Genomic DNA, 14,473 nt, shown 5'->3' with positions numbered 1-14,473 from the left:
TATTTGTTTTATTAAATCATGAGTGTGATCCATTATATATATTGCCATTATATTATATATATCCATTATATATAAATCCTAACCACATTGTGCTTAATCCAGTTGCTAATTGTACTCGTTTTACTTAAACTGTGGCCACAAATTAAGAATTCATTCCTGTGATCTCATTCGATTCCTGATTTTCTTTAATCACGGCTGCGTTTACTTCATTGTAGCTTGTTGGTTTGTTGACAAAAACAAGGGAAGGAGTTATTTTAACCTGTCCCCATTATATGTTCACGACTCCTCTCATTGCCTTAACTAAACAGGTCCTGCCAGGCCAGAAAAGCAAGTTATATCTGATCACTTCTGACCTGAGAGAAGCAATGTTATCCACGGCCTGATATTTATAAATAATAATAATGATCTCAAAGTGCAGGTTGACACGGCTAACGGCGCCTCTCTTTTTCACGATCACCACTAAACTCAGAGAAACCAAGGCATGACATCCATAATGCTCAAGATTAACCTTGACTCTTTTTTTTTTTTACAATTTTGTAGTATTTCTGTAGTTTATATTTCATATTCAAATATATATATATAATGATTATATATAAGATAATCTGGCGATAGTCAGATGTAAGTATTAGCTTGTAGAGTATTGCCGTTAGGTACTATAGAGCAGGAAAGAGCACACCTGCATGTTTTATTATCTAACGATTCCTAAAACGCAACAGACAAAAAAAGCCAAGGATCCAATATATTTACGCTGCATTACGTCTGCATAAATACTACGCTATGAACAAAATAAAAGTCCTAGGAGTTTTGTTTATCGGAGGGATTTTTAGCATCACACTGCAACGATGTTTCTGTCTTTGATAATTTGACTCTTCTTTTATTATGTATATACATATATGCAGGGACATGAAGGCAGATAAGTTGTATTCTTAAAAGTTTCAAATATATTTTATGATAAATGGCCTTACTGTCCTGTGGCCAAAGCACTGATATTATATATTTGCTGTAAAAAAAGAATTAAGATTTTTATTTTTCTGATATTAAAAGTTCCTTAATAAATTGTTTCATTTAAAACTCATTGCTTCGAGTCTGACTGTGAGTGTGCGTGTCTGTGATTATGCGTTGTTCATCCATATCTTTATGGGCTCCAGACTTAGGGTTGCCAGATATAGCTGACAAAACCCACCCAAACGCACAAAAAATCCGCCCAATATATTAAGATTATTTCATTTTCTTGTTGGCTTAGTCCCTTTATTAATCCGGGGTCGCCACAGCGGAATGAATCGTCAACTTATCCAGCAAGTTTTTACGCAGCGGACGCCCTTCCAGCCACAACCCATCTCTGGGAAACATCCACACACACACACACACACTCATACACTACGGACAATTTAGCCTACCCAATTCGCCTGTACCGCATGTCTTTGGACTTTGGGAGAAACCGGAGCACCCGGAGGAAACCCACACGAACGCAGGGAGAACATGCAAACTCCACACTGAAACACCAACTGAGCCGAGGCTTGAACCAGCGACCTTCTTGCTGTGAAGCGACAGCACTACCGCTTCGCCCATAATAGATCATTATTTTATTTATTTAAATCAGTATTAACCTGGTTACTTTAACCCTGTGTGTGTGTGTGTGTGTGTGTGTGATTTGAGCTTTACCTTTAACTATGTTCATTATGGGCTCCAAACTCAGTGTTGCCAGATAGAGCTGACTTTTTCCAGCTCAAAAGCTGTTCAAAACCCACCCAATATATTAGATTAATATTTTATTTTATTGATTTAAATCAAGATTAACCTAGTTACTTTAACCCTGTGTGTGTGAGAGAGATTTGAGCTTTTCCTTCAACTATGTTCCATATCCTTATGGGCTCCAAACTCAGGGTTGCCAGATATAGCTGACTTTTTCCAGCCCAAAACTGGTCCAAAAACCACCCAATATATTAGATTAATATTTTATTTATTTAAATCAAAATTAACCTAGTTACTTTGTGTGTGTGTGTGTGTGTGTGTGTGTGTGTCTGTGTGTGTGTGTGTGTGAGAGATTTGAGCTTTTCCTTCAACTATGTTCATTCCATGTCTTCATGAACTCCAAACTCAGTGTTGCCAGATATAGCTGACTTTTTCCAGCTCAAAAGCTGTCCAAAACCCACCCAAACGCACGAAAAACCACCCAATATATTAGATTAATATTTTATTTTATTTATGTAAATTAAAATAAACCTAGTTACTTTAACTGTGTGTGTGTTTGTGCTTTACCTTCAAACTGTGTTCATTTCATATCTTAATAGATTCCAAACTCAGTGTTGCCAGATATAGCTGACTTTTTCCAGCTCAAAGGCTGTCCAAAACCCACTCAAACGCACAAAAATCTGCCCAATATATTAAATTAATATTGTATTTTATTTATTTAAATCAAGATTAACCTAGTTACTTTAATCCTGTGTGTGTGTGATTTGAGCTTTAACTTCAATTATGTTTATTCCATATCCTTATGGGCTCCAAACTCAGTGTTGCCAGATATAGCTGACTTTTTCCAGCTCAAAAGCTGTCCAACACCCACCCAATATACTCAATGAATATTTTAATTTATTTTAAATCGAAATAAACCTAGTAACGTTAATCGTCATTATTTTTAAACATACAGCAACCAACACCAGTTTTCACAGAACCACAACATGACCGGATCACATCGAAACATTGCCCCCCTCTCACCCACACACTGCACTTGTAATGTAATGTAATGTAATGTAATGTGTATTTATATAGTGCATTTATCATGTATGGCCATACACCCAAAGCGCTTCACAATCATGAGAGTGGTCTCTCCACACCACCACCAGTGTGCAGCATCCACTTGGATTATGCAACGACAGCAGCGCCAGTGCACTCACCACACACCAGCTATAATGGGAGTCATCATCCAATCCCTCCTCTGCACTTCAATCACTGTCTGGTTCGGCTCAGCTGCCAAAACCGACCTCTGTAGACTACAGCGAATAGTCTGGACTGCTGAACGAATCACTGTCACTTCCCTTCCTACACTTCAAGAACTGTACTCTTCCAAAGTGAGTAAAAGGACTCGCGAAATCACTCTGGACCCCTCGCACCCAGCACACTATCTGTTCAAACTGTTACCGTCTGGTCAGCGCTTCAGAGCACCAAGCACAAAAACAGCCAGACAGGAAAAGTTTCTTTCCTCAGGCCATCTACCTTATGAACAGTCAAATATCCCCCACTGTGCAATAAACATGTGCAATACTTTCTCATACACACTTGTACACAGCACCATACATCAATATACACAATGCAATACGTTCTACATTCGCATTTGTACACAGCACCGTATAACCTGTATATTTATAACAAATCTGTACACACAACTCAACATCCAGACTTCTTGACTAAATGCATCTGTTTAATGTTTTTCATCTTTTTCTTTCATATTTATTTTGTGTTGTCACTTTATGTACTGGAAGCTTCTGTAGCCAAAACAAATTCCTTGAAAGTGTGAAGCACACTTGGCAATAAAACTGATTCTGATTCAAAAGAGTTTCATCCAACAAAAATTGAACGCAAAAAAAATAAAATAAAAAAAAAACTAACCACAGTAGAAACACTGCAAAACCCAACAGTCAACTTCATCAAATGAAATGAGTGTAGTTAACTTAAAATTTACTGAATGTTAATTCTACTCATTTGAAAAGAGTTTTGAACTCAGTGTTCAAGGTAATGGGTTAATTAAAGGTTCAGGACACATGGGGCGGGATTAAAATCGGCGACGTAGCGCAGAACTGCAAGTGCAATGATGACGCGTCGGTTTCTCATTATTATTCATAGCGGAGTTTCCTTATCCTATGAGAAGAGCCGGCTGCTTAATTATTCATGAGACCTGCCAGAGTCAAGCCAGAGCTGTGAGACACGTCACGGACTCACGGCATGGGCACACAGTATTAAGCCGTTCATGAAGGCTCATATGCGTTTGTTTCCATCATCCACGCGGTTTGTTGCATGTTTTCCCCCGCGATCTTGTCAGGGCCGATCATACAGCAAAGCTGTGTGCGTGCTGCTAGCATTTTTGTCGGGAGAGCAGCACGAGAATTAGAGAATGGCGGACGCTGTCTTTTATCAGGAGTTCGTTCACATTCAGACACATCGCCGTGCTGCTGTGTTTGCCTAAATCCTCCAGATTACCAGCAGGGCTAACGGTTAAAATAGACGGGTCAGGAGACCTGCTGCACTGAGTCTGCTGGATACGGGGATTGAGGGAGAAGTCCACATTTATAGTGTTTACATGAACACACTTATCTTTATAATGATATAAATTGTGGTTATGTGTATATGAAATTACGAATAACAAATGTAGCAGGGCATTAAACCACTGTTCATTTCTTTGCATTTTAACTTTGTAAACTATAAACTCATGCGTCTCCTCACGGTTTGTCTCATGTTGTGAGCTAGCTTCGTTCGCTCACGTTCTCCCCTACTGGCCACGCCCACTCCTGCCCTGTGCTCGCGGAGCTCCACGCCCATTAATCATGCATCTTTTGAAAAAATTCTGAAGTAGACTTTAACCGAAAGTGGGGGGGGGTCATGGCCCTTTAAATATCTCGTTACTTCAACTTAAATGGAGAAAGTACACAGTACTCATATAGATAAGTTTATTAACTTAAATGGTTTGTAGCAATCAGTTTCCTCTAAAAGTTTGAGTTGCCTTATTGAGTTTTACAGTACTCAGTTAGTTTGAGTTCTCTTCATTTTTGGGGGTTTACTCTGCTCAAAATGCTTCATTTACTTAAATGTTTTAAGTTCACAGTACTCATTAAGATCAGTTTTTGAGTTTGAATGGTTTGTTCCAATCGGTTTCCTTAAATGGTTTGAGTTACCCTAATTTTTTGGGTTTTACAGTGTAGTAAAATTTCAACCAGTAATCTTTACATTCTCAAAATGTCAAGATTTTACACAAAATGATGTAATGAAATATAATTAAGTATTTTCATATATACAGTATTGTGAGTGTGTGTGTGTGTGTGTGTGTGTGTGTGTGTGTAAATTAAGCTTTACCTTCAACTACGTTCTTCCATACATTCCACACACTGGCAGCTAGCTCCTTGCAACTCTCACATGGTCGCCCACTGAAGCTAAGCGGGGCTGCGCCCGATCAGTATCTGGTTGGGAGACCACATGGGAAAGCTAGGTTGCTGCGGAAATGGTGTTAGTGAGGCCAGCAGGGGGCGCTCAACCTGCAGTCTGTGTGGGTCCTAATGTCCCAGTATAGTGAAGAGGACTGTATACTGCAAAGTGAGTGCCGTCTTTCGGATGAGACATTAAACTGAGATCCTGACTCTCTGTGGTTGTTAAAAATGCCAGGTTTAACCTCAGCATCCTGGCCGAATTTGTCCACTGGCCTCCTCACCATCCCCATATCATTATTGGCTTCATCACTCTGTTCAGCCAATCAGCTGGTGTGCGCTCTGGCTGGTCCAAGTGGATGCAGCACACTGATATTGGATGAGGAAAATCCCCTGAATGTGTAAAGCGCTTTGAGTGTCTAGAAAAGCACTACAGTATATAAATGTAAAGAATTATTATTATGTTCAGTGGCTTCAAACTGCTGTTGTGAGAATTAATCAAATTCTACAGAAATGTGATGACAGTCATGAAAAGCATGACATGTGGTAGTATCTTTCACTCCTATGAGAAATTACCATGATAACCGGAGTTTCAGCCCAAAAAAGTTAAACAACTAGTAAAAGAGTATTATTTTTTGTATATTAATAATTTATGTAGAAAATATGGTTTACTGTAGTAAATTTTCATCCTCACAGTCAACTACATTATTTTAGATTAAAAACCCAAAACATTTTTTAAAAGTACAAACCAGATCAAAACATTTAATAGTTTCCAAGAGCAACTTTTCCACAAACGACTTATTATGAAATAAAATGACTGTATTTTCATATCTACAGTATTGTTATAGTCATGTGGTGATCTCAGATAAAGTCATCATGTTGAAATACATGTCAAACAGACATTAACAGAAAAGCACTAATAAATGAAGAAACACTGGAAAATCTCCATCAGCCTGAACAACCTGCAGAACAACTCATTCATTCATGCGCAATTTAACACACAAGAACACACGGGCTGCTCAAAAATCAATACTAGCATACTATATAACAGCATGATGAACATTTATAAAAGTAGTTTGATGCATATTTTATGCATGTTGAATGTTTAATTCAGCAGTGGCATCATTTGGGCGCTGTAATTAATTTCATTAATTCGTTAATTTCTATTTTCTTCAGCTTAGTCCCTTATTCATCATCAGGGGGTTGTCAAAGCAGAATGAACCGCTAACTATTCTGGCGCATTTTTTATGCAGTGGCAACCCAGTACTGGGAAACACCCATACACTCTCATACACTATGGACAATTTAGTTTATTAAACTCGCCTATAGCGCATGTGTTTGGACCAAGGAAGAAGCCAGAGGAAACAAACACAAAGAGGACATATAAACTCCACACAGAAACGCCAACTGACCCAGCCAGGACTCGAACCAGCGACCTTCTTGCTGTGACGCAACAGTGCTAACCACTAAGCCACCTGTGATAAATTTAAATTAAAAAAATATTGGAGTGCTTGCCCAATACGTTTTTATAAATTTTGTTCCGGAAGTATTTTTTCCTATTTGTTTATGCCATAGGATTTTAAGTCTTTGCTAAAGCCTTATTGACCTTATTTATCATGTAAGATTTGGGGCGTGGCCACTGTGAACCAACTGTGTCGAGACTTCCTGTCTCATTCACCTCCATTCATTTCTAGCCTACAAAAGAGCTGCTTGATGGTGCAAATTTATGTTTTCGGTTTATATTATTTTCATTTTAAAATAGGCGGCATGGTGGCTCAGTGGTTAGCACTGTCACCTCACAGCAAGAAGGTCGCTGATTTGAGTCCTGGCATTTCTGTGTGGTTTGCATGTTCTCCTCGTGTTGGTGTGGGTTTCCTCCGGGTGCTTTGGTTTCCCCAACAAGTCCAAACTCATGCGCCATAAGTGAATTGGATAAGCTAAATTGTCAGTACTGTATGAGTGTGTATGGGTGTTTCCCAGTGCTGGGTTGCAGCTGGAAGGGTATTCGCTGTGTAAAATAATAATTTAATATTTATAATATTATATTTTAGCGGTTAACGAATGATTTAGCGGTTCATTCCACTGTGGTGACCCCTTATTAATAAAGGAACTAAGCTAAAAAGAAAATGAATGAATGTGTAAACATAGTTAACCTACAGTTTTATAGCATATAGGTGATGTCTATGTGTACATGTTTAATTAAGTGTATGTAATGTAAACAATGTAAACTAATTGTGTCGAAACTTCTCGTTCATTTCTAGCCTACAAAACAGCTTGCTATATTTTCTGATTATATTGTTTTAATTTTTAAAATACTGTCATGAACACACTGGTTTGTAGAGTAAGTAGTTTGTCTGTTTAATGCCATTTTTTTTATTCATATTCAATCATCCATAAGCAAATGAATCAGGAGTCCTAACACAATCAATGAAAAGAGCTTATTTCCATGGTACAAAATTAGGTCGAAAACCCAATCAAAAATCTGAAAATCAGACCAAAAGACAAATTTCAATATTTGTCTTTTATTTCAAACTACTTTTTTATCGTGAACTTAGCGGTTTTAACTGCAATCCCATAAACCACTGCAACATAGATTATTAAAGTCAAGTGCTATTTTGGGGTTTCCGCCTGGATTTTGCCTAACTTCCCAAATCCACATGCAGAGGTGTAAATGCAAAAGTTTGGTATCAATTTATAGAAAATTCTTTGAACTTTCATAAAACACTGTTGAAAGTGTTTAAAATATCTGTATATGTTGTCTGTGTTATAATAAACCCCTTTAAAAAAGAGGCGCTTTTTTGTAAACTCAAATTTGAAGTTCTTTTTAGGTTCTGTGTGGTCTGGGTGCTGTAATTAATTTTGGGGGTTTCTGCAAGCCAGGAGGAATCGTAGGAATAAAGAAAAATGTCTTTACCATAATCTATGCAAAAGTTATTATATTCCAACTGATGAGAGAACGTAACCACTACTTATAGGGGTATTTGGCCATTACGGACCTTTCAAGAATTCACTTGAAAGGTCCGTACTTAGCTTGGCTGATGATTGATTATAAAGCTTGTGTGGCATGCTGTCCCGGGAGAGAGCCCTGAGCTGATAAGATCCTCGAGCCCGGGGCTCACTCCCTTTTGCAAGGTGAGAGGGAAGTTTGAGCTTAGGTAGATCTCGAGAACTCCCCTGCTATAGTAGCTGATGAAAAGATAGCTATTGCTCTTAAAAGAGAACTACTTACTAGGAGTATGTCTATGGTGCTGATTTGGATTAGTCAATTAACTTAAGTTGCATGTTTTTGGATGGTGGGAGGAAACTGGGAAACCCACGTGAGCACGGATAGAATGTGTAAACTCTGCATAGAAACGTTGGCTGGCTTGGTAAGGACTAGAACCAGTGACGTTCTTGCTCTGAGGCAACAGTGCTAACCACTGGGCCACCGTGCCACCCATCTAGGAAAAGAGGAGGAGGAAGGGTGGAAGGGGGGAAGCCATTCTTCAAAACGAAGATGGCTGTTATATGGGACTTAGGGTATTTATAATGGCTTAGGAATCGTCCGATTGGTGAATTATAAATTGAATAATGTGGGACCGGCTGAGGGCAATCATACACATGTGATCATCTCGAAATTAGTTTAATTTAAAGAATGCGGAAGTAAATAACTTCAAAGACCCGGTACCATGTACGCAGAGTTTAGGAGGCTAAAATGTGAGGGTTTTTTTTAATCACACCAAATAATAATACATTTATTTGTTAATTTGGTTAAAAAAGCTCTAAATGATAAAAACTTCATTTATTTATTTTTTTTAAACAAATGTTATCAGACATTTCTAGAATGAAACAAATATGAACTATTGTAAATATACCGTCAAAGAAACAGTCTTTTTAAATTTTGCCATTGCTGTACAGTAAATTATACACATACTGCTAAAATAATAGTATGCTAGTATATCATTGTGAACACACCTTCAGTTTAATCACAGCTCCTCCACCTCCATGCCAACATGAACATGCATCACTAAGAAAAAAGATAAGCAAATGCATATAAAAAAAGTAAAGAATTCCGGAGCAAAATTAATTATTAAATGCAACCCACCTGCGCTTAATGGAGGGAAATCTTCATTTAAAAACTTGGTATCACCTAAAATACTCTTCAAATAGTCTAAACAGCCTCTGTGTTGTGCCTGAACTCCTTTTTTTCTGGTCTCTGAGAAAGAAACATGACTGATATTGTTGCCTTTTCCTGGTAAAACAGTCTATACAGGGGTTATAAAGTAACCAAGTGCTTGCTATAACTGAGTGAACATTAGTGTTATTAAAACAATGCATAAAAATAATACAGACACACACGCACACACTGAAAGGATGATATTGTGGCCACATATTCACCACAGAGATCTGGAAATTACATTTTTTTAAACACAAGCTGAATAAATATCTGTGTAAATTGTTCATTAAAGTGACACTCCTGTGTTAATTGTTGCACTGAATTCAATATCTAACTTGTAACTGTGTTAATTGTGTAAATGGGTCAAACCCAAAATGAGGTTTTCAACGCATCAAAACAATAAAAAAGTAATATAGCTTTCATTCTTACATATTAAAGGGGACCTATTATGCAAAAATCACTTTTATTAGGGGAAATAACCAGCTTCTAATGGTGAAAAATGTATTAATTTAATTGTTTTATATTCACACGTTATAAAAACTTCACAAAGCCCCGCCCATTAGTGACCATCTCTCTCTCATTAGCATAAGACGTTGGTCTTGTTTTTGAATCTGCCGCTATGCTGACACATAGGCATTTGTAGCTCCGCCCTCTATTGAAAAAGAACACAATCTCATTTGAATTTAAAGCGACATTCACAAAAACGCCACAATTTTAATCAAAGCCTAAAAGAGGCAGATTCAAAGAGTTATAAAACATTATCTGAGGGTGTTTTCACACCTGCCTTATTCAGTTCGATTGAATCACACTAGAGTTTGTTGTCCCTCTTGGTACGGTTCGTTTGAGCAGGTGAGAATGCAGCAATCGTACTCGAGTGCGCACCAAAAGTGGACCAAATAAGCGTACCGAGACCTGCTTGAAGAGGTGGTCTCGGTACGCTTTCAAACGAACCCTGGAGCGGTTCGTTTGTGGTGAGAATATGATCCGCACTAAAACAGGTCCAACCGCAAAAGTACTGCGCCTTTTGGACTAATCCAGCTGCCGTAGGCCGATGCGCTGTGCATTATGGGATATTGAGGAAAAATATTTGTTGACAGCGCTTTACCAACAGAGAGAGCGAGAGAGAGGGGAAAACATTACCTGATGGATTGTTGGTAATATTTCCGCAAGATGAACATGTCGCAGTTTAGCTAAATTAATTCACGCCTCCTCCTGAAGTGACGAGCGACGCATTAAAGCACTGTTTTCCAGCCGCTTCATTCTCGAAATGTAAAGTTTGTCTAAAGCTGGCATACAATCAGTCAGTGCAGTCGTCCCTCCAGAGTAAAAGCGACATTTTGTGTCTGCCAGTTTTGTTTACCTGCGGGAGTTCATTGTCATTTTCCCGCACGTGAATTCTGACCAATCAATAAGCAGTTTAGGAAATATGTTCAACAACATCTGGCCAATGAGAGATGTGGATTTTGTCAGATGACTGCAATTTGGTTCGTTTCAACTGGTTCAGACCAAAGCCAGCAGTGTGGTGTGAAAGCGACCCAAAGACGGCAGAAAATGCAACAATGTATCATTTATTACCCTTGGTCCGGACCAAATGAAGCGAACTACAGATGTGAAAGCAACCTGAGGTATTTTGAATTGAAACTTTACATACTCTAGGGACATCAGAGACTTATTTGACATCTTGTAAAAAGCGGCATAATAGCTCCCCTTTATTACGTGTCCTGCTTATTTTTTCAGAAAAAGAAAGTTCTACTTATTTATTTGTACCGTGATTTAGAGAAGACGCCCACTAAAATGTCATTCACTGTAACAATAGTTTGAAAAAACTGTGAATATACTCTGTTAATCACCACTTGGGAAATATTTGAAAAACAATTAATGGCTAATAATTGTGCATTCAACTGTAGACATTATACATATTTAAAAATGTATTCCAATGTGTTACAAGAAAATACTTTTAAAAACTAAGATCACTGACAAGCCGAGCTAAATTTGACTGAATTGTTGCACTGAAGGTGGCACGGTGGTTAGCACTGTCACCACACAGCGAAAAGGTGGCTGGTTCAAGTCCCAGCTGGGTTTCCTCTGGGTGCTCCGGTTTGCTCCACAGTCCAAACATGTGTTATAGGTGAATTGGGTAAACAAAATCGGCCATAGTGTAAGAGTGTGTGTGTGAATGTGAGAGTGTATAGGTGTTTCCCAGTACTAGGTTGCGGATGGAAGGGCACCCGCTGCGTAAAACATATGCCGGAATAGTTGGTAGTTCATTCTGCCGTGGTGACCCCTGATAAATAAGGGACTACGTCGAAGGAAAATTAATCAATGAATGTTGCAGCATTCTGGGATCCTTAGGGCCCCCTTGCCCTCCACCTAAGGGGTCCTTGACCTCAGCAAGCTACCCAGGAGCCAATTTATTTTGGGAGAACAATTATTGCACATCATTCCTCCTGTGTTGTGTTGTGTGAATGTGCACAGAATTAACCTAAAACGAATTAACATCTGCAGTGTGTATGTGGCCACAATACTGCTCTGATCCAACCTCCCTACACTGGAAATAAACACACACACACACACACACACAAACATCTCCATTTCATCCATCCTGCACCACTTTCCTGTACAAAAAAAGTCAAAAGTCTCAGCATAAATTGCTCAACAATAGTGTTTTGCTGGTTTCTCCACATGAATCCGCCCCTGTGGAAGGTCATTTCAGGTCATAGAGGTCAGTTTAGGGTGATATGCACTGTATTAAAGTAAGTGTGGTTGTCAGTCCAGAGGTTGTGGGTCAGATATAGGCATGGTGTGCAGAACCTCGTCCAGGAGCTGAAGGGCCCGGTGCAGGTGAATTTCGATCCAGCATGGGGTCTCCTTGATGCTCTGGCGAGGGTAATCGGGACCCCAGCCTTTCACGAAACTCATGCGCAGAATGCAGAGCCGCCGCAGGTCGTCCACACCGATGCCTGCCGCCGCAGACAGACCTGAGGATAGATGGACAGCAAAACTGTGTGTGTTTTTTTAAGTACACCTTTTATTTGTACTGGAGTGAAAACACTGTATAATGAACTGTTGATAAAGCAAATGTCACCAAAATCATCTGATTTAAGGCTGCATGATACTGGGATGGGCTAGCACTGTCGCCTCACAGCAAGAAGGTCGCTTGTTTGAGACCCGGCTGGGCCAAACACATGCGCTATATGAATTTGATAAACTAAATCGGCCATGGTGTGTGTGTGTGTGTGTGTGAATGTGAGAGTGTATGGGTGTTTCTTAGTACTGGGTTGCGGCTGGAAGGGCATCCGCTGTGTAAAACATATGCCGGAATAGTTGGCGATTCATTCCGCTGTGGCGACCCCATATAAATTATAGACTAAGCTGAAGGAAAATGAATGAATGAAGTAAAGGTGAATGTTAGTAAGGCTCACTGATAGCCGGAGCGATGCCGCCCACAGACCCCGGGCCTGGGATGTTTCCAGCCACTGCATCCGCTTGTGCAGCCGCTGCAGCCTGAGCCGTCGCTGCCTGCTGCTGCATCTGCCGATGACACTGACGCAGATCAAACACCTGTGCACACATCAAAGCACATTCACACCTGTTACATTATACAGTCTTGGGCACAAGGTATTGTATTCGACTTTGTACACTTTGTATCCGATTGTTAAGTGTGACGTCACGTGAAGTGGCTTCCGGGTCCAAGAGCTCTACCAAAATGTATGAAGAGACTCATCAAATGGTAATAATAAATGTTTACAAAGCACTGTAATACTTTCGAAAATCACGATCGCAATCTATATGTCCATGCCTAATATTTGGTATTTATTTATTTATTAATTTGGTATTTGTGATGCAGCAAGTCCAGGGACTGTTCTGTACACCATGATTTTATATAAAGTCAACTTTAATAATAATAATAATAATAATTCGTTACATTTATATAGCGCTTTTCTGGGCACTCAAAGCGCTTTACACAATGGGGGGGGAATCTCCTCATCCACCACCAGTGTGCAGCATCCACCTGGATGACGCGACGGCAGCCATTTTGCGCCAGACCGCACACCACACACCAGCTGATTGGTGGAGAGGAGACAGAGTGATGATATGCCAATCATGATATGGGGAGGGTTAGGAGGCCATGATGGACAGAGGCCAGTGGGCAGATTTGGCCAGGATGCCGGGGTTAAACCCCTACTCTTTTTCGAAGGACATCCTGGGATTTTTAACAACCACAGAGAGTCGGGACCTCGGTTTAACGTCTCATCCGAAAGACGGCGCTCACTGAGCAGTATAGAGTCCCCGTCTCTATACTGGGGCATTAGGACCCACACAGACCGCAGGTTGGGCGCCCCCTGCTGGCCTCACTAACACCACTTCCGGCAGCAACCTAGCTTTCCCAAGTGGTCTCCCATCCAAGTACTGACCGGGCGCAGCCCTGCTTAGCTTCAGTGGGCGACCATGTGAGAGTTGCAGAGAGCTAGCTGCCGACATGTGTCACACTTTAATGTGTGATAGGACTAAAAAGTGGTCATAAACAAATATTTTCTCTATTCAAATGAGTAGCAACTTGAACACGGAAACAGTATTACATATGTCACCAATACGTCACGACTTAACAAACGGATACTTCATTGCACATGTACACACTTCAACACCTACAGTCAGAATTATTAGCCCTCCTGAATTATTAGCCTGCCTACTTTATTCCCTAATTGCAGATTAAATGGCACCTTTGATGAAAATCATCTTTTGTAAGCTGTTTGGACAGAACTGTGTTCACTTTCATATTGGGGTGATCTAAACAAAATTTTTTTTTTTCAAGATCGGGTTTGGTTTGGTACCAGCTGGACGATACCCGATTCATCAAAAATATGCGGTATCCAACCGATATCCAATGCAAGTATTGGGATCGGTACATCCCTAATGAAAATAGTAATTATTATATAACAAATCCTAAAGGACCCTATCATACTTCAGGCGCAATGCAGCGCAAGGCGCGACGCAATTGTTGTTTGCTAGTTTCAGCTTGGCGCAAGAGTCGTTTTGACGTTTTGCGCCACGCTGTTTAAATAGCAAGTGCATTTGCGCTCATACGTGCACCCATAGGCGTTCTGGTCTAAAAAAGGAGGTGTGTTAAGGTGCATTGCTGGCGCATTGCTATTTTGAGGAACTATAATAGACTGTACAACACACC

General features: G+C 39.9%; 1 protein-coding gene across 4 annotated transcripts in view; it reads right to left on the bottom strand.

Annotated features, from left to right (window-relative positions):
* Positions 1-5,863: 5,863 nt before the first annotated feature.
* The window catches only part of smad4b (SMAD family member 4b), a 59,925-nt gene continuing 51,315 nt past the window's right edge, over positions 5,864-14,473 (bottom strand). The window contains exons 10-12 of one of the 4 annotated variants that reach the window (XR_012406665.1): positions 12,711-12,849; positions 8,522-12,266; positions 5,864-6,568 (exon numbers count right to left, since the gene is read on the bottom strand). Coding sequence is in view for 1 of the 4 variants with exons in the window: in XM_073951913.1 (XP_073808014.1) it covers positions 12,055-12,266; positions 12,711-12,849 (351 nt within the window). In the remaining 3 variants the exon portion in view is untranslated. Of the gene's footprint in view, positions 12,267-12,710; positions 12,850-14,473 lie in introns of all 4 variants that reach the window. The other 3 variants (XR_012406666.1, XR_012406667.1, XM_073951913.1) reach the window with 3 other exon arrangements.

This window comes from Danio rerio, chromosome 5 (assembly GCF_049306965.1).
Source record: "Danio rerio strain Tuebingen ecotype United States chromosome 5, GRCz12tu, whole genome shotgun sequence".
Classification (NCBI taxonomy): Eukaryota; Metazoa; Chordata; class Actinopteri; order Cypriniformes; family Danionidae; genus Danio; species Danio rerio.
This window is presented reverse-complemented; position numbering and strand designations above follow the sequence as displayed.